At 36.3% G+C, this 19,679-nt stretch overlaps 1 protein-coding gene across 1 annotated transcript; it reads left to right on the top strand.

The window, feature by feature from the left end:
• The first annotated feature begins 2,779 nt into the window (after positions 1 to 2,779).
• LOC101277477 (ATP synthase subunit g, mitochondrial-like) lies at positions 2,780 to 3,235 on the top strand. Its single transcript, XM_033411507.2, has one exon. The coding sequence runs from the start codon at positions 2,815 to 2,817 to the stop codon at positions 3,124 to 3,126; it is 312 nt and encodes a 103-aa protein (XP_033267398.1). The 5' UTR covers positions 2,780 to 2,814; the 3' UTR covers positions 3,127 to 3,235.
• The last annotated feature ends 16,444 nt before the right edge of the window (positions 3,236 to 19,679 follow it).

Here is a 19,679-nt window from a genome sequence, read left to right as displayed (position 1 = left end):
CCCCAATTCTCCACTTCTACCTGTATCTATACCTTTTGTCATATAACTCTGCAGTCCTTTCCAACAGAGCTGGGACATAATTCCTTACCCCTGGATTTAGTCATGATGACATGCTTTGGCCAATGGGATTAGCAAATGTGATAGAGTCTTAAAAACTGCTTGCTGGATTTGGCTCACTCATTCTTGTGCTTACACCTTCCCGGTGAGAAGTACATGCCTAACTTTGCTGCTGCCGGGGGGCAGGAAGAAAGACATGCGAATCAGAACTGCTGCGGCTAAGGTATTCTAGATTGTGCAGCCTAGAGCAAAGCCCATCCAACCCCAAGGATGTTTTTGTGTAACTAAATGAATGAATGAATCACTGCAGGAAACCGAACTCTAAAGCAAGATCAGACTAATGGTTAGTCTAAACAATGAACTGGAGCTGGAAGCTGTGAAAGCCAAGATATGAGTGTGTGTGTAGCGCGGGTAGGGGGCGTGAAATTCAGGCAGCCCCTAGCAAGAGTAGGCACAAACAGGATGAAGTAGTATAACTAGGAGGGTGCAGATCTGCAAGAAAGCACTGTTGATGAGGCTTGTGTGACCGAGTGGCATGAGGGACTGTTTGAGACCTTTTCCTTCTATAGAGATTTTAGAATAAAGTAGACATTATAGCTGAAATCAAGCCTTATTTGGAACAGAGACAAATTTTCCCAGACTGGATTTAAAAAAGGCTTAGTTTTTGGCTCAAAGATTCCATGCCACCTGGCATTTTCCATAAAGAGAAAAACTAGGGATACCTGAGACGGAAGAGAGCAGTTCTCTTGGAGGTATGCCTAGGGTCCATCTGCAAATGGAAATATGATTACAAACCTTGAGCACTATTCCTGGATCAGTGTTCATGTATTCCTGTGTTCCTCCTGTATTCCTAAAGGGAGATTAACCCTTCACCTCACCTTCCTGAGAAAGAACAGGAGGGGGGTCACTCTTGGTTACTCCCTCAATATTGAGAAAACTAGTCAATATTTGGGTAGGTCTACAAGTGGGAGCTGATATCTTTATCATTGGTCATATTGCTCTGCCTCCTAAGGTACTGGGGAGAGATGGGAAGTGCAAGAGACAGTATCTCTTAAAAAATGCCTGACCATTCAAATTCCCAGTTTTCACTTTCTGAAGCTTATGGAAAGATGGGTACCTCCTGTGCCAACAGGTCCCGGAGACAGGATGCAGAATGGCTAGGATACTGCTCACTTGGAGCAGAGGTGCTCCAGAAAAGTGGTGAATGTGGATGTGGTGGGAGACGCCAGCTGAGAGTCAGGTAGCAGCTGTGCTAAGTCCCCCAGGGGAGCTGCTTGGAGGTGATTCCTTCATCAGCAGGGCTGTTGGGATCATCACCTGGCCACACCAAGTCTTTTGACAATAGGATGAATGCTCAGTGAAAAATTACACAATGAGCTCAATCAACTTGCCACTGGTGGTCATATAAAGAAATGACTTTTCTCTTTCACTGTTCCTTGTCTCCACACTGGAGGATGTGTAACCTGCTGGGAATAGGGAAGTGGGGTCAAGTAGACTATAGACCATGCCCCTCCTTCAAGCCTGCAGAGCAGTGGATCTCAACTCTATCATACTCGATGCCCTTCCACCCAGGTTTGTTTATTTTTTGTTTGTGTGTGGTAAAATACACATAACATAAAATGTACCATCTCAACCATTTGTAAGTGCACAGTTCAGTAATGTTAAGTACATTCACATTGTTGTGAAACCAATCTCCAGGATTCTTTTCATCTGACAAAACTGAAACTCCGTACCCATTAAACAATTACTCCTCATTCCTCCTCCCCCAGGCTCCGGGCAACCATCATTCTACTTTCTGTCTCTATGAATTTGACTATTCTAGGTACCTATATAAGTGGAATCATACAGTATTTGTCTTTTTGTGACTGGCTTATTTCACTTACTTAATATCCTCAAGTTTCATCCATATTGAATCATATGTCAGAATTTCCTTCCTTTTTAGGGTTGAATAATATTTCACCATATGTGTGTGTGTGTGTGTGTGTGATATTATATATATCACATTTTGCTTATTCATTCATCTCTCAATGGACACTTGGGTTGCATCCACCTTTTGGCTATTGTGAGTAATGCTGCTATGAATATAGGTATACACATATCCCTTTGAGACCCTTTCAATTCTTTTGGGTACATGCCCAGATGTGGAATTGCTGGATCATACAGTAATTCATTTTTAAATATTTTGAAGAATGCTCACTCCATTTTTAAAGAGATATTTTATAATGTGATGATTTAATATATGTATACATTGTGGATGATTATCACAATCAAGTTAATGAACACATCCATTACCTCACATAGTTACCATTTTTGGGTGTGTGTGTAGTGAGAACACTTATGATTCATTCTCTTTGCAAATTTCAACTATACAATACAGTTTATTAACCATAATCACCATGCTGTACATCAGAGCCATCTGATGTACAGAGTACATCAGAGTACATCTGATGCTGTACATCAGAATTTATTCATCTTATAACTGAAAGTTTTTATCCTTTGACCAACATCTCCTCATTTCTTCCACCCCAGCCTCTGTCAATCACCATTCTAATCTGGTTCTATGAGTTCAACTTTTTTAGATTCACATCATATTGTATGCCTTAAAGAAAATCATGTTGTACAACCTAAACATATATAATTTTTATTTGTCAATCATATCTCAATAAAGCTGTAAAATTTTTAAATAAAATGAAAAAATTAAGAAAAGAAGGAGATTCAGCTGGCCAGTCAGGGTGACAGGCTTTCCGTCCTAGAACCATGGCCCAGTTTGTCCATAACCTCGCGGAGAAGGCCCCAGTGCTGTTCAACGCTGCTGTGACTTACTCAAAGCCTCGATTGGCCACATTTTGGCACTACACCAAGGATAAGCTGGTTCCTCCAATCTCTGCTGAGATCCCTACAGCTATTCAGAGCTTGAAAAAAATTATCAATAGTGCTCAAACTGGTAGCTTCAAACAGCTCACAGTTAAGGAAGCTCTACTGAATGGTTTGGTGGCCACTGAGGTGTGGATGTGGTTTTATGTTGGCGAGATCGTAGGCAAGCGTGGCATCATTGGCTATGGTGTTTGAAGACCAATCTTTGCTTTATTATTTGGGTATTCTTGGACCATGTGTGAGCAGACTGCTATTTGAATAAAATAAGGCAATGTGTCAAAAAAAAAGAAAAGAAAAGGAGAAATATTTTATATCATCCTCTGTGCTCTACTGAGATGAAATTCAAGGGTAATATAATCCAACTTCACAGTAAGTTTTAAAAATCTACATAATATCCTGTGATCTAAAGGAGAAATAAGAGGAAAGTAATTTATAATATAAAATATATTTCAAGTAAATGTTTCAGCACAATCACACTACAAAGAGTCAGATGTTTACTTCTACTTATAATAAATGAAATTGGATTTAAAAGAAGTAAGAAATTTTAAATGCATATTACTAAGTGAAAGGAGCCTATCTGAAAAGGCTACATTCAATATGTTTTAGCATTCTAATTCCAACTATATAATGTTCTGGAAAAGGCAAAACCATGGAGACCGTAAAAAGATGAGTGATGGCCAGAGGTTAGAGGGGAGGGAGGGATGAATAGGTGGAAAGAAGGATATTTAGGGCAGTAAAACTATTCTGTACAATACTGTAATGGTGGATACATGTCCTTATACATTTGTCAAAACCCACAGAACAATGTACATCACCATGAATCCTAATATAAACTAAGGATTTAGGGACTTCCCTGGTGGTCCAGTGGTTAAGACTTCATGCTTCCACTGCAGGGGGCACAGGTTCGATCCCTGGTCAGGGAAGTTCTGTGCCACGGGGCGCGGCCAAAAATAAAAAATAAAAAAATAAAAATAAACTAAGGATATAGGGTGATAATGATGTGTCAGTGTAGGTTCACTGATTATAACAAATATACCACACTCTAATGTGGGGTGTTGATAGTGGGGGAGGCTGTGCAGGGGAGGAAGTATACGAGAAATATCTGCATTTCCTGCTCAATTTTACTGTGAACCTGAAGCTGGTCTAAAAAATAACATTGATAGTAATAACAACAACAACAACAATAATAATATCCAAAAGCCCAAAGCAGGTCATTTTCAATTTTAAAAAAAGCAATAGGACAATATGCAATTGAATATTGTTGAAACTTTAAAACTTTTGGACATTTTGAAATAAAGGCTATATAGTTATATTCGTGTATGTTAGTGGAATCTCCATAGTGGGGACCGGTTCATAATGCAGACTGATTTAGGTGTGTTGTGTTGGCCACTCAAATATGAGTGGCATTGCCATTGATGGCATGATTTTCCAGATTGGTAAACAGTTTCTAATAGAATTTTTTTAAAAATTCACTCTTTCCTCAATGTATATGATAGTGACATTTACATTCCTGGAAAATTCAGTGATTATTAAAACTGTGCAAAATATTTTTTAAATTAAAAAATGGAATTATGCTCTACATTTAATAATTATCAACAGGTTATTGCCATGATGAATGTCCAGTGGGACATTGAAAGTAATGCAGAAGATAATTTTTCATGGTTAGGTTTGTCCCACACACTGTCTATCAATTCTGACCTCCTCCTACTAATGTCAATAATGCTTCCCCCAAAACAATGGGACCATACACCCACAAATTTCCTTAAGAATAGCAGTTGTCTCAAATGATGTCACTTACAAATAATCAAACCAAAAGTTCTTTTAAAACATGATACTTAGATAAAACATTTCCATTTTTAATATTCCTCAGAATGGGGCACATTGAATTAAGCTAAAGAACCAAACAAAAAGTTCCCACACAAAAATAGTAAAGAATATTTGTAGTATCCACTGAGTAAGTACATAAACTTGGTCTCTAAAATTGACATCAGTGAATCGTATTTCAAATCCAACAGATTTTAGGTAAATTTTGCATAACTTAAAAGAGGTAATAAGTTTTTTACAGTTCTTTGACACTGTTAAGAATTTTTTGTGTCAATGCTAATAATTTCAGTGCATACAAGATGAAAGCGAGGCAATACAAGACTTTTGAGACAACTGATGCTTAATGCCAAGTATAGAGAATATCTTTTAAAATTTTTTAAAAAACTTTTTATTTGGAAATAATTTCAACCTTACATAAGAGGTTCATAAATAGTATGGAAAATTCCCATGTGCTCTTTATCTAGATTCATTAGTTGTTAATATTCTTCCCCATTTAGTTTATCATTCTCTCTGCCTCTGGATGGATAGATAGATAGATAGATAGATAGATAGATACTGATATATATTTTTCTGAATTACTTCAGAGTAAGTTGCAGAAATCATGCCCCTTTACGCCTAGATATATAAATCTATGTACCCCAAGAACAAGAATATTACCTTACATAATCATATTATCAAAATCAAGAAATTTAACATCGATACAGTACTATTATTTAATCTATAATCCACATTTCAGTTTTGCCAATTGAATAATGCCTTTTATAGCAATTCTTTTAAAGTCTAGGATCCTGTCCAGGATCTCGTATTACATTTAATTGTCTTATTGCTTTAGTCGCCTTTAATCTGAAACAGTTCTGCTGCCTTTCTTTTTCTTTTTCCCATCCTTTGAGCTTTATTTTTTTAAATTTTTTTTAATTTTTAAATTTTATTTTATTTATTTTTTTATACAGTAGGTTCTTATTAGTCATCCATTTTATACACATCAGTGTATACATGTCAATCCCAATTGCCCAGTTCATCACACCACCAGCACCACCCGCCGTGGCTTTCCCCCCTTGGTGTCCATACGTTTGTTCTCTACATCTGTGTCTCAAACTCTGCCCTACAAACCAGTTTATCTGTACCATTTTTCTAGGTTCCACATACATGCGTTAATATACGATATTTGTTTTTCTCTTTCTGACTTACTTCACTCTGTATGACAGTCTCTAGATCCATCCACGTCTCAACAAATGATCCGATTTCATTCATTTTTATGGCTGAGTAATATCCCATTGTATATATGTACCACATCTTCTTTATCCATTCGTCTGTCGATGGGCATTTAGGTTGCTTCCATGACCTGGCTATCGTAAATAGTGCTGCAATGAACACTGGGGTACATGTGTCTTTTTTTTTTTTTTTTTAACATCTTTATTGGGGTATAATTACTTTACAATGGTGTGTTAGTTTCTGCTTTATAACAAAGTGAATCAGTTATACATATACATATGTTCCCATGTCTCTTCCCTCTTGCGTCTCCCTCCCTCCCACCCTCCCTATCCCACCCCTCCAGGCTGTCACAAAGCACTGAGCCAATATCCCTGTGCCATGCGGCTGCTTCCCACTAGCTATCTACCTTACTACGTTTGTTAGTGTGTATATGTCCATGACTCTCTCTCGCCCCGTCACAGCTCACCCTTCCCCCTCCCCATAACCTCAAGTCCGTTCTCTAGGAGGTCTGCGTCTTTATTCCTGCCTTACCCCTAGGTTCTTCATGACATTTTTTTTTTCTTAAATTCCATATATATGTGTTAGCTACCATATGACCCAGCAATCCCACTACTGGGCATATACCCTGAGAAAACCGAAATTCAAAAAGAGTCATGTACCAAAATGTTCATCGCAGCTCTATTTACAATAGCCCGGAGATGGAAACAACCTAAGTGCCCATCATCGGATGAATGGATAAAGAAGATGTGGCACATATATACAATGGAATATTACTCAGCCATAAAAAGAAACGAAATTGAGCTATTTGTAATGAGGTGGATAGACCTAGAGTCTGTCATACACAGTGAAGTAAGTCAGAAAGAAAAAGACAAATACAGTATGCTAACGCATGTGTCTTTTTGAATTATGGTTTTCTCTGGGTATATGCCCAGTACTGGGATTGCTGGATCATATGGTAATTCTATTTTTAGCTTTTTAAGGAACCTCCATACTGTTCTCCATAGTGGCTGTATCAATGTACATTCCCAGCAACAGTGCAAGAGGGTTCCCTTTTCTCCACACCCTCTCCAGCATTTGTTGTTTGTAGATTTTCTGATGATGCCCATTCTAACTGGTGTGAGGTGATACCTCATTGTAGTTTTGATTTCCATTTCTCTTATAATTAGTGATGTTGAGCAGCTTTTCATGTGTTTCTTGGCCATCTGTATGTCTTCTCTGGAGAAATGTCTATTTAGGTCTTCTGCCCATTTTTGCATTGGGTTGTTTGTTTCTTTAATTTTGAGCTGCATGAACTGTTTATATATTTTGGAGATTAATCCTTTGTCCATTGATTCGTTTGCAAATATTTTCTCCCATTCTGAGGGTTGTCTTTTCGTCTTTTTTATGGTTTCCTTTGCTGTGCAAAAGCTTTTAAGTTTCATTAGGTCCCATTTGTTTATTTTTGTTTTTATTTCCATTACTCTAGGAGGTGGATCAAAAAAGATTTTGCTGTGATTTATGTCAAATGGTGTTAGGGAGTGTTCTAATTTCATTCTTTTACATGTAGCCGTCCAGTTTTCCCAGCACCACTTATTGAAGAGACTGTCTTTTTTCCATTGTATATCCTTGCCTCCTTTGTCATAGATTAGTTGACCATAGGTGCGTTGGTTTATCTTTGGGCTTTCTATCTTGTTCCATTGATCTGTTTTTGTGTTTTTATGCCAGTACCATATTGTCTTGATTACTGCAGCTTTGTAGTATAGTCTGAAGTCAGGGAGTCTGATTCCTCCCGCTCCATTTTTTTCCCTCAAGACTACTTTGGCTATTCGGGGTCTTTTGTGTCTCCGTACAAATTTTAAGATTTTTTGTTCTAGTTCCGTGAAAAAAGCCATTGGTAATTTGATAGGGATTTCATTGAATCTGTAGATTGCTTTGGGTAGTATAGCCATTTTCACAATATTGATTCTTCCAATCCAAGAATATGGTATATCTCTCCATCTGTTGGTATCATCTTTAATTTCCTTCATCAGTGTCTTATAGTTTTCTGCATACAGGTCTTTTGTCTCCCTAGGTAGGTTTATTCCTAGGTATTTTATTCTTTTTGTTGCAGTGGTAACTGGGAGTGTTTCCTTAATTTCTCTTTCAAATTTTTCATCCTTAGTGTATAGGAATGCAAAAGATTTCTGTGCATTAATTTTGTATCCTGCTACTTTACCAAATTCATTGATTATCTCTAGTAGTTTTCTGGTAGCATTTTTAGGATTCTCTATGTATAGTATCATGTCATCTGCAAACAGTGACAGTTTTACTTCTTCTTTTCCAATTTGTATTCCTTTTATTTCTTTTTCTTCTCTGATTGCCATGGCTAGGATTTCCAAAACTATGTTGAATAATAGTCGTGAGAGTGGACATCCTTGTCTTGTTCCTGATCTTAGAGGAAATGCTTTCAGTTTTTCACCATTGAGAATGATGTTTGCTGTGGGTTTGTCATATATGGCCCCCCTTATTATGTTGAGGTAGGTTCCCTCTATGCCCACTTCCCGGAGAGTTTTTATCATAAATGGGTGTTGAATTTTGTCAAAAGCTTTTTCTGCATCTATTGAGATGATCATATGGTTTTTATTCTTCAATTTGTTAATATGGTGTATCACATTGATTGATTTGCGTATATTGAAGAATCCTTGCATCCCTGGGATAAATCCCACTTGATCATGGTGTATGATCCTTTTAATGTGTTGTTGGATTCTGTTTGCTAGTATTTTGTTGAGGATTTTTGCATCGATATTCATCAGTGATATTGGTCTGTAATTTTCTTTTTTTGTAGTATCTTTGTCTGGTTTTGGTATCAGGGTGATGGTGCCCTCATAGAATGAGTTTGGGAGTGTTCCTTCCTCTGCAATTTTTTGAAAGAGTCTGAGAAGGATGGGTGTTAGCTCTTCTCTAAATGTTTGATAGAACTCACCTGTGAAGCCATCTGGTCCTGGACTTTTGTTTGTTGGAAGATTTTAATCACAGTTTCAATTTCATTACTTGTGATTGGCGTGTTCATATTTTCTGTTTCTTCCTGGTTCAGTCTTGGAAGGTTATACCTTTGTAAGAATTTGTCCATTTCTTCCAGTTGTCCATTTTATTGGCATAGAGTTGCTTGTAGTAGTCTCTTAGGATGCTTTGTATTTCTGCGGTGTCTGTTGTAACTTCTCCTTTTTCATTTCTAGTTTTATTGATTTGAGTCCTCTCCCTCTTTTTCTTGATGAGTCTGGCTAATGGTTTATCAATTTTGTTTATCTTCTCAAAGAGCCAGCTTTTAGTTTTATTGATCTTTGCTATTGTTTTCTTTGTTTCTATTTCATTTATTTCTGCTCTGATCTTTATTATTTCTTTCCTTCTGCTAACTTTGGGTTTTGTTTTTTCTTCTTTCTCTGGTTCCTTTAGGTGTAAGTTTAGATTATTTATTTGAGATTTTTCTTGTTTCTTGAGGTAGGCTTATATAGCTATAAACTTCCCTCTTAGAACTGCTTTTGCTGCCTCCCATGGGTTTTGGATCGTTGTGTTTTCATTGTCATTTGTCTCTAGGTATTTTTTGACTTCCTCTTTGATTTCTTCAGTGATCTCTTGGTTATTTAGTAACGTATTGTTTAGCCTCCATGTGTTTGTGTTTTTTACGTTTTTTTCCCTGTAATTCATTTCTAATCTCATAGTGTTGTGGTCAGAAAAGATGCTTGATATGATTTCAATTTTCTTAAATTTACTGAGGCTTGATTTGTGACCCAAGATGTGATCCATCCTGGAGAATATTCCATGCGCACTTGAGAAGAAAATGTAATCTGCTGTTTTTGGATGGAATGTCCTATAAATATCAATTAAATCTATCTGGTCTATTGTGTCATTTAAAGCTTGTGTTTCCTTATTTATTTTCATTTTGGATGATCTGTCCATTGGTGTAAGTGAGGTGTTAAAGTCCCCCACTGTTATTGTTTTACTGTCGATTTCCTCTTTTATAGCTGTTAGCAGTTGCCTTATGTATTGAGGTGCTCCTGTGTTGGGTGCATATATATTTATAATTGTTTTATCTTCTTCTTGGATGGATCCCTTAATCATTATGTAGTGTCCTTCCTTGTCTCTTGTAACATTCTTTATTTTAACGTCTATTTTATCTGATATGAGTATTGCTACTCCAGCTTTCTTTTGATTTCCATTTGCATGGAATATCTTTTTCCATCCCCTCACTTTCAGTCTGTATGTGTCCCTAGGTCTGAAGTGGGTCTCTTGTAGACAGTATATATATGGGTCTTGTTTTTGTATCCATTCAGCAAGCTTGTGTCTTTTGGTTGGAGCATTTAATCCATTCATGTGTAAGGTAATTATCAATCTGTATGTTCCTATGACCATTTTCTTAATTGTTTTGGGTTTGTTTTTGTAGGTCCTTTTCTTCTCTTGTGTTTCCCCCTTAGAGAAGTTCCTTTAGCATTTGTTGTAGAGCTGGTTTGGTGGTGCTGAATTCTCTTAACTTTTGCTTGTCTGTAAAGCTTTTGATTTCTCCATGGAATCTGAATGAGACCCTTGCTGGGTAGAGTAATCTTGGTTGTAGGTTCTTCCCTTTCCTCACTTTAAGTATATCATGCCACTCCCTTCTGGCTTGTAGAGTTTCTGCTGAGAAATCAGTTGTTAACCTTATGGGAGTTCCCTTTTATGTTATTTGTCGTTTTTCCCTATCTGCTTTCAATAATTATTCTTTGTCTTTAATTTTTGCCAATTTGATTACTGTGTGTCTCAGCATGTTTCTCCTTGGGTTTATCCTGTATGGGACTCTCTGCATTTCCTGGACCTAGGTGGCTATTTCCTTTCCCATGTTAGGGAAGTTTTCGACTATAATCTCTTCAAATATTTTCTCTGGTCCTTTCTCTGTCTCTTCTCCTTTTGGGACCCCCTATAATGCGAATGTTGTTGGTTTAATGTTGTCCCAGAGATCTCTTAGGCTGTCTTCATTTCTTTTCATTCTTTTTTCTTTATTCTGTTCTGCAGCAGTGAATTCCACCATTCTGTCTTCCAGGTCACTTATCTGTTCTTCTGCCTCAGTTATTCTGCTATTGATTCCTTCTAGTGTAGTTTTCATTTCAGTTATTGTATTGTTCATCTCTGTTTGTTTGTTCTTTAATTCTTCTAGGTCTTTGTTAAACATTTCTTGCATCTTCTTGATCTTTGCCTCCATTCTTTTTACGAGGTCCTAGATCATCTTCACTATCATTATTCTGAATTCTTTTTCTGTAAGGTTGCCTATCTCCACTTCATTTAGTTCTTTTTCTGGGGTTTTTTCTTGTTCCTTCATCTAGTAGATAGCCCTCTGCCTTTTCATCTTGTTTATCTTTCTGTGAATGTGGTTTTTGTTCCACAGGCTTCAGGATTGTTGTTCTTCTTGCTCCTGCTGTTTGCCCTCTCTGCTGCCTTTCTTTGTCTTTTATAACATTGACATTTTAAAAGAATTACTGAATGACCCTTCATTTGGATTTGTCTGATGTTTTCTAATGATTATATTCAGATTATGTGTTTTTGACAGTAATACCCAAAAGGTAATGTGTGTCCTTCTCAGTACATCTCATCCAGTTTTAAAGTGATTAGAGAATATCTTCACTTGAAAAAAGATCTAGGAAAAGGAAGCTTATTTACCAATAAAACATGCTGCTCAATTTGGTGCTTTTCATACATAAGCAAAAAAAAAAATAAGTAGATTTGACCTAAATGCAGTATTTTCTTTGAAAAGCAAAAGTCTGTCCCTAATCAACATAACTTATTGAATATCACCTTTATTGACATGAGCTGAGAGTTTTGAATTCAGATTTAAATTATGTTGACAATTAATATGCATGATGATATGTCCTGTCAAAAGCTTAGATGGCAATTGGCTAGTGGTCAAAGGATATTGCTTTACAGTCAATGTGCTTGGGGATTACGTGCATCAGAAGGAAGGGAGACCACCTCATGAGACTATGTATTGGGTCTTTGTGAAGGGTTAGCTGCAAAGTGCTTTCCTGCAGCTCAATGAAATGAAAAGGATGAGATTCATTTTTCTCTCATTTTGCTTCCGTCTGATTCTGTTCTGCTAGCAAAGTACTTGAAGGAAATCATCTATTAATCTTGGAACAACTACTGAATTTAATTACCATGTCTAATGTTAGCTTGTACAAAGTGTTATAGGGATATGTTTTCTTCCATAATAAGTACAGTACAATATGTTCTTCTATTTCAAATCCATTTCACTTAATTCCAGTGCTCTGACAGGAAAAAGCAATACTGTTGCTGACCTTCATATTCAGGCTGCTCTGTCTCACAGAACTACACACCTGAGAAAAATCACATCCTACTTGCCTTCATCTCAACATGCTGCTATATAGAACTATTTCTGTTTGTTCTCTCCCCCTCCCAAAAAAAAACCAGAATGAGGAGAGCATGAATAATTGTTGCATTCCAAGAGACCATGATGAATTTTATTAGTGTACAAAGCATATTGCATGAATTTACCAGGGGTCTTTATTCTGAGCTCACATATGTTCTACAAAGCTGTTATTTTAAACTGCTCATAGAGTGGTGCTGAGTGGCTCATTCCACTTCCTTGTATGGCCATTTGCTTTTGTGGGTGGGGTGGTGGGTGGGTATTAAACTCCACATGCTGTGATGGGAATCTATACAAAGTTTATACTTTTCTGCACATTTTTAGGAGAAGAAAGTAGAAATGAAAACAGAAAGTCATATTGATTCTCTCTGGGAGTTTCTTGAATTAAGAGGCTATTTAAAACTGGAAGGTTATTTGATGGTATGTTTGGTATTTGGGTACGGGGTCAACATGTACATGGAAAACTATTGACTATTGATGGTTGTGAAATGACGACCTTCCATCTTCCCGAGGGAGTGAAGGAAAGAAAATTAACTATAATCACAATGCTGTGCATTAGATCTCCAGAACTTATTCATCTTCTAACTGCATGTCTGTACCCTTTTACCAACATCTCTGTACCCCCTGGCCTGAGCCAACTCCAGCTCCTGCTGACCCACCAAAAGCACCCAGCACACACAGTCTACACAAGGGACACTCCTACACAAGGCCACACCTTCAAGATTTGGAAAGGTAGCTATTTCACCTAATTCATAAAAACAAACACAGAAAATGAAAAAATGAGACAGAGGAATATCTCCAAATGAAAGAATAAGATAAAACCACGAAAAACCCTAAATAAATTACTTACCTGATAAAATTTCAAAGTAATGGTCATAAAGATGCTTACCTAACTCAGGAGAAGAATGGAGGAACACAGAGAGAATTTCAACAAAGAGTTAGAAAATATAAGAAAGAACCCATCAGAGCTGAAGAATATAATAACTGAAATGAAAAATACACCAAAGAGAGTCAATAGCAGGTTAGATGATACAGAAGACTAGATTAGCCATCTGGAAGACAGAATAATGGAAATCACCCAATCATAACAGCAAAAAGAGAAAAGAGTTTTTAAAAATGAGGATAGTTTAAGGGACCTCTGGGACAGTATCAAGTATACTAGCATTCACGTTATAGGGGTCCCAGAAGGAGAGGAGAGAAAGGGGCAGAAAACTTATTTGAGGAATTAATGGCTGAAAGTTTTCCTAACTGAGGTAAGGAAACAGATATTCAGGTCCAGGAAGTACAGAAAGTCCCTAACAAGATGAACCCAAAGAGATGCACACCAAGACATTTATAATGAAAATGGCAGTAATTAAAGATAAAGAGAAAATTTTGAAGGCAGCAAGGGAAAAACAACTAGTCTCATACAAGGGAAACTCCATAAGGCTATCAGCTGATTTTTCAGCAGAAAGTATTCAGGCCAGAAGGGAGTGGCATGATATATAATATTTAAATTGCTGAAAGGAACCAAGAATACCTGATTCTACCTGGCGAATATAGCATTCAGAATCGAAAGAGAGATAAAGAAATTTAAGGACAAGCAAAAACTAAAGGAGTTCATCACCCCTAAACCAGCCTTACAAAAAATGTTAAAGGGTCCTCTTTAAGCAGGAAAGAAAGGGTAATAACCAGAAATAAGAAAATATATGAAAGAAATAAATTCAGATGTTAAAGGCAAATATATAGATCAGCTGCTTAAAAAACTAGTATGAAGGTTAAATGACAAAAGTAGTAAAATCAACTATAGCTACAAGAAATTGTTGAGATACACAGAATTAAAAGGTGTAAAATATGCTGTCAAAAACAAAATGTGGGGTTGGGGAGTAAAAATATAGTGCTTTTAGAATGCATTCAAACATAAGCGACTATCAGCTTAAAATAAACTGCTATATATATATAGGTCGATATATGTAAACCTCATGTTAACTATAAACCAAAAACCTACAATAGCTACACAAAACATAAAGAGAAAGGAACCCAAACATAACAGTAAAGGAAATCATCAAACCGCAAGGGAAGAGACCAAGAGAAGAAAGGAGCAAAGAAGAACTACAAAAACAACCACAATACAATTAACAAAATAGCAATAATTACGTACCTATCAAAAATCACTTTAAATGTAAATGAACTAAATGCTCCAATCAAAGTGCATAGAGTGGCTGAATGGATAAAAAAATCAAGACCCATCTATGTGCTGGCTCTAAGAGACTCACTTCAGAACTAAAGAAGCACACAGATTGAAAGTAAAGGGATGGAAAAGATATTCCATGCAAATGGAACAATAAGAAAGCTGGGGTAGCAATAGCCATATCAGACAAAATAAACTTTTAAACAAATACTGCAACAAAAGACAAAGAAGGGCATTTCATAACAATAAGGAGGTCAATCCAAGAAGAGGATATAACATTTGTAAATATTTATGCATCCAACACAGGAGCACCTAAATATATAAAGCAAATATTAACAGACATAAAGGGAGAAATTGACAGTAATACAATAATAGTATGGGACTTTAATACCCTACTTACATCAATGGACAGATCATCGAGACAGAAAATCAATAAGGAAAAAGTGGCCCTAAACAACACATTATACCAAATGAACTTAATAGATGTATACAGAATATTCCATTCCAAAACTGCAGAATACGTTCTTTGCAAGCCCACATGGAATATTCTCCAGGACAGGTCACATGTTAGACCACAAAACAAGTCTCAATAAACTTAAGAGTATTAAACTCATATCAATCCTCTTTTTTGACCACAATGATACAAAATTAGAAATTAATTACAAGAAGGAAACTGAAAAAACCCACAAACGTGAAGAATAAACAACGTGCTACTAAACAGCCAATGGATCAAAGAAAAGAAGAAATCAAAAAATACCATGAGACAAATGAAAATGGAAATAAAACTTTCCAAAATCTATGAGACTCAGCAAAAGTAGTTCTAAGAAGGAAGTTCATAGCAGTATAGGGCTACCTAAAGAAACAGGAAAAATCTCCAATATACAAACTGTACACCTAAAGGAACTAGAAAAAGAAGAACTAACGAAGCCCAGAGTTAGTAGAAGGAAGGAAATAATAAAGATCAGAGCAAAAATAAATAAACTGGAAACTAAAAAATAAATAGAAAAGGTCAATGAAACTAAGAGCTGAATTTTTGAAAAGATAAACGAAATTGATAAAGCTTTAGCCAGACTCATCAAGAAAGAGAGAAGGGCCAAATAAATCAGAAATGAATGAGAAGTTACAACTGATACCACAGAAGTGCAAAAAATCATAAGAGATCACTATGAACAATGATATGCAAACAAATTGGACAACCTAGAAGTGGATAAATTCCTAGAAACATACAATCTTCAAAGGTTGAATCATAAAGAAATCGAAAATCCGAATAGACAAAATACTAGTAAGGAGAATGAATCAGTAATCAAAACCCTCTCAATGAACAAAAGTCAAGGACCACATGGCTTCACAAGTGAATTCTACCAAACATTTACAGAAGAGTTAATGTCTGTCCTTCTCAAACTATTCCCAAAATTGAGAAGGATGGAATGCTGCCAAACTCATTCTGTGAGGCCAATATTACCCTGATGCCAGAACCAGACAAAGACACTACAAAAAAAGAAAAGAAAAGAAAAGAAAATTACAGGCCAATAGCCAATATCCCTAATGAACATAGATGTAAAAATCCTTAACAAAATACTAGCAGATCTAATTCAACAATACATTAAAAGGATCATACATCATGATCAAGTGGGATTTATTCCAGGGATGAAAGAATGGTTCAATATCTGCAAATCAATCAATGTGATACACCACATTAATGAAACAACGGATAAAAATCATATGATCATCTCAATAGATGCAGAAAAAGCATTTGAAAAACTCAACATCCATTTATGTTAAAAACTTTCAACAAAGTAGGTATAGAGGGAACATACCTCAACATAATAAAGGTCATATATGGCAGATCCACAGTTATCATACTCAATGATGAAAAACTGAAAGCTTTTCTTTTAAGATCAAGAACAAGTCAAGGATGCCCACTCCTACAACTTTTATTCATTATAGTACTGGAAGTCCTAGCCACAGCAATCAGTCAAGAAAATGGAGTAAAGGGCATACAAATTGGGAGGAATAAGTAAAACTGTAACCATCTGCAGATGACATGATACTGTATATAGAAAACCCTACCATGTCACCAAAACCTATTAGAACTAATAAATGAATTAAGTTGCAAGATATAAAATCAATATACAGAAATCTGCTGTTTCTATACACTAATAACAAGCTAGCAGAAATAGAAATTAAGAAAACAAACCCATTTACCATTGCATCACAAAGAATAAAATACCTAGCAATAAATTTAACCTAGGAGGTGAAAGACCTGTACCCTGAAAACTATAACACATTAGTGAAAGAAATTGAAGATGACACAAATAAATGGAAAGATATACCATGCTCTTGGATTGGAAGAGTTAATATTTTTAAAATGATCATACTACTTACTCAAAATAATTGACAGATTTAATGCAATCACTATCAAAATTCCAATGGCATTTTTGAAAGAAATAGAACAAATAATCCTAAAATTTGTATGGAACCACAAAAAAACCCTGAATAGCCAAAGCAATTTTTTTTTGATAATTTTTTTTATTTATTTGTTTTTATTTTTGGCTGTGTTAGGTCTTCATTGCTGTGTGCGGGCTTTCTCTAGTTGTAGTGAGTGGGGGCTACTCTTCGTTATGGTGCACGGGCTTCTCATTGCAGTGGCTTCTCTTGTTGCAGAGCACAGACTCTAGGCGTGTGGGCTTGTTGTGTCTTGTGGGCTCTAGAGTGCAGGCTCAGTAATTGTGGCGCATGGGCTTAGTTGCTCCATGGCATGTGGGATCTTCCTGGGCCAGGGCTTGAACCCATATCCCTTGCATTGGCAGGCAGATTCTTAACCACTGTTCCACCAGGGAAGCCCTAGCCAAAGCAATCTTGAGAAAGAAGGACAAAGCTGGAGGTATCACATGCCCTGATTTCAAACTATACTACAAAGCTATGTAGTCAAAACAGTATGGAATTGGCATAAAACATACATAGTTAAATGAAACAGAATGGAGAACCCAGAAACAAACCCACGCTTATAGCAATTAATCTATAATAAGGAGGCAAGAATATACAATGGGGGAAATACAGCCTCTTCAATAAATGTTGTTGGGAAAACTGGACAGCTACATGAAAAAGGATGAAACTAGACCAGTTTCTCACATCATATACAAAAATAAACTCAAAATGAATTAAAGACTTAAATGTAAGACCTGACACCATAAAACTCCTAGAAGAAAACATAGGCAGTAAGGTCTTTGACCTTGGTCTTGGCAATAATTTTTTGGATCTGTCTCCCTAGGCAAGTGCAACAAAAGCCGAAATAAGCAAATAGGAATACATTAAACTAAGAAGCTTTTGCACAACAAAGGAAACCATCAACAAAATGAAAAGGCAACCTACTGAATGGGAGATGATATTTGCAAAAGATATGTCTGATAAAGAGTTAATATCCAAAATACATAAAGAACTCATACAACTCAATATTTAAAAGCAATCTGATTTAAAATATGCAGAGGACCTGAATATACATTTTTCCAAGACGTACAAATGGCCAACAGGCACAATGAAAGATGCTTAACCTCACTAATTATTAGGGAAACACAAATCAAAGCCACAATGAGATATCACCTCACATCTATCAGAATGGCTATTATCAAAAAGACAACAAATAACAAGTGCTGGCAAGGATGTGGAGTAAAGGAATCCCTCATGCACTATTGGTGGGAATGTAAATTGGTACAGGCACTATTGAAGACAGTGTGGAGTAAATAGTAAATGTACTGTGGGCAGGCATAGTCTCTTACTCTTTTCTTTATCTCCTGACATTCAGTGCAGTGCCTTTTACTTAGTATGCACTCAGCCAGTAAGTGCATGAGTGAATGAAGAATGGATGAATGAACAAACAAAGGAATAAACAAATTAGTTGGAGAGGTTAAAGAACAGGACATCAGTGACACTTATAGTCAGCCGGGAAAGTATAACTAGGAGGAATCATGCCATTCCACTATTTTATTGTAAGAGGATTTTAATATTTGGTCAGTATGACTAATATTGTTATAATTAATTAAGACCAGAGTTTTCTATGATCTAAAAATAAAAACTGATGACTTTTTTGGTGAAGTCTTTCTTTCCTTACACATATAGGGAAAGAGATTATGACTATTTAGGAAATGATAAGAAATAGAAACAATCAAAACCTCTAACACCAAGGACTTCCAAGAGCTTCTTTCTGATGCCATACCTGAAATGTATAGCAGTAGAACCAAAATAAATTAGATAATTACCATTTCCCCAAATAGGGGTTGAATATGTATGTTTTCTCTTATTAGCTGCAAATGGTAGTGGGAAATGTGGAGGGAGGGAGGCACAAAGAAGATTTTCTTCCTCCCTAACAAATTTGTCTGTGTTCAAAGTCACGTTACTAGTCTTCCTACCCTTCATGGTTGCCCAGTCATTTGAAAACATGTGAGCAATCTTGCCCTACTTAGCTCTTAAAAATCATAGTCGCTGAAGATATGTATTAACTACAAAGGGAATGATGGCACCTTTATAGTGGAGAAACCAAACAGACACCACTTTAACCAAGTGATCAAGGTTAACATCACCAGTAATGGGACATACTGACATCATGAACCCTTTGATATGAAACACTGAGAAGGACACAACATCACTCGGTGGCATTCTTGCCAAAAATGCTAACCTCAATCTGATCAGGAGAAAGCACCAAACAAACACAAACTGAGGGACATTCTAGAAAATTACTGATCAATACTCTTCAAAAGTGTCAAGGTCATAAAAGAGAAGGAAAGACTGAGGACTGTCACAGATTGGAGGAGACTAAGGAGACATAACAATTTAATGATATATGGGATCCTGGATTGAATCCTAGACCATGAAAAGGACTTTAGTGGAAAAATTGGTGAAATCTAAATGAGGTCTGCAGTTTAGTTAATAGTACTGTACCAATGTTAATTTCCTGGTTTTGATAATTGTGCCGTGATTAGGTAAGATGCTAACAATTAAGAAAAGCTGGGTAAGGGTTATGTGGAAACACTCTGCACTAGTTTTGCTAGTAAATCTAAAGTTAGTTTTTCTGAAAATCTAAAATTAGCTCAAAATAAGCTAAAAAAAATCAGATGCCACCTCAACATTAATGGACGTCTTTCAGAGATAAGTAAGTAGAGACACATTGTAGAGTGGCCA

The sequence above is a fragment of the Orcinus orca genome, chromosome X (genome assembly GCF_937001465.1).
Source record: "Orcinus orca chromosome X, mOrcOrc1.1, whole genome shotgun sequence".
NCBI lineage: Eukaryota > Metazoa > Chordata > Mammalia > Artiodactyla > Delphinidae > Orcinus > Orcinus orca.
This window is presented reverse-complemented; position numbering and strand designations above follow the sequence as displayed.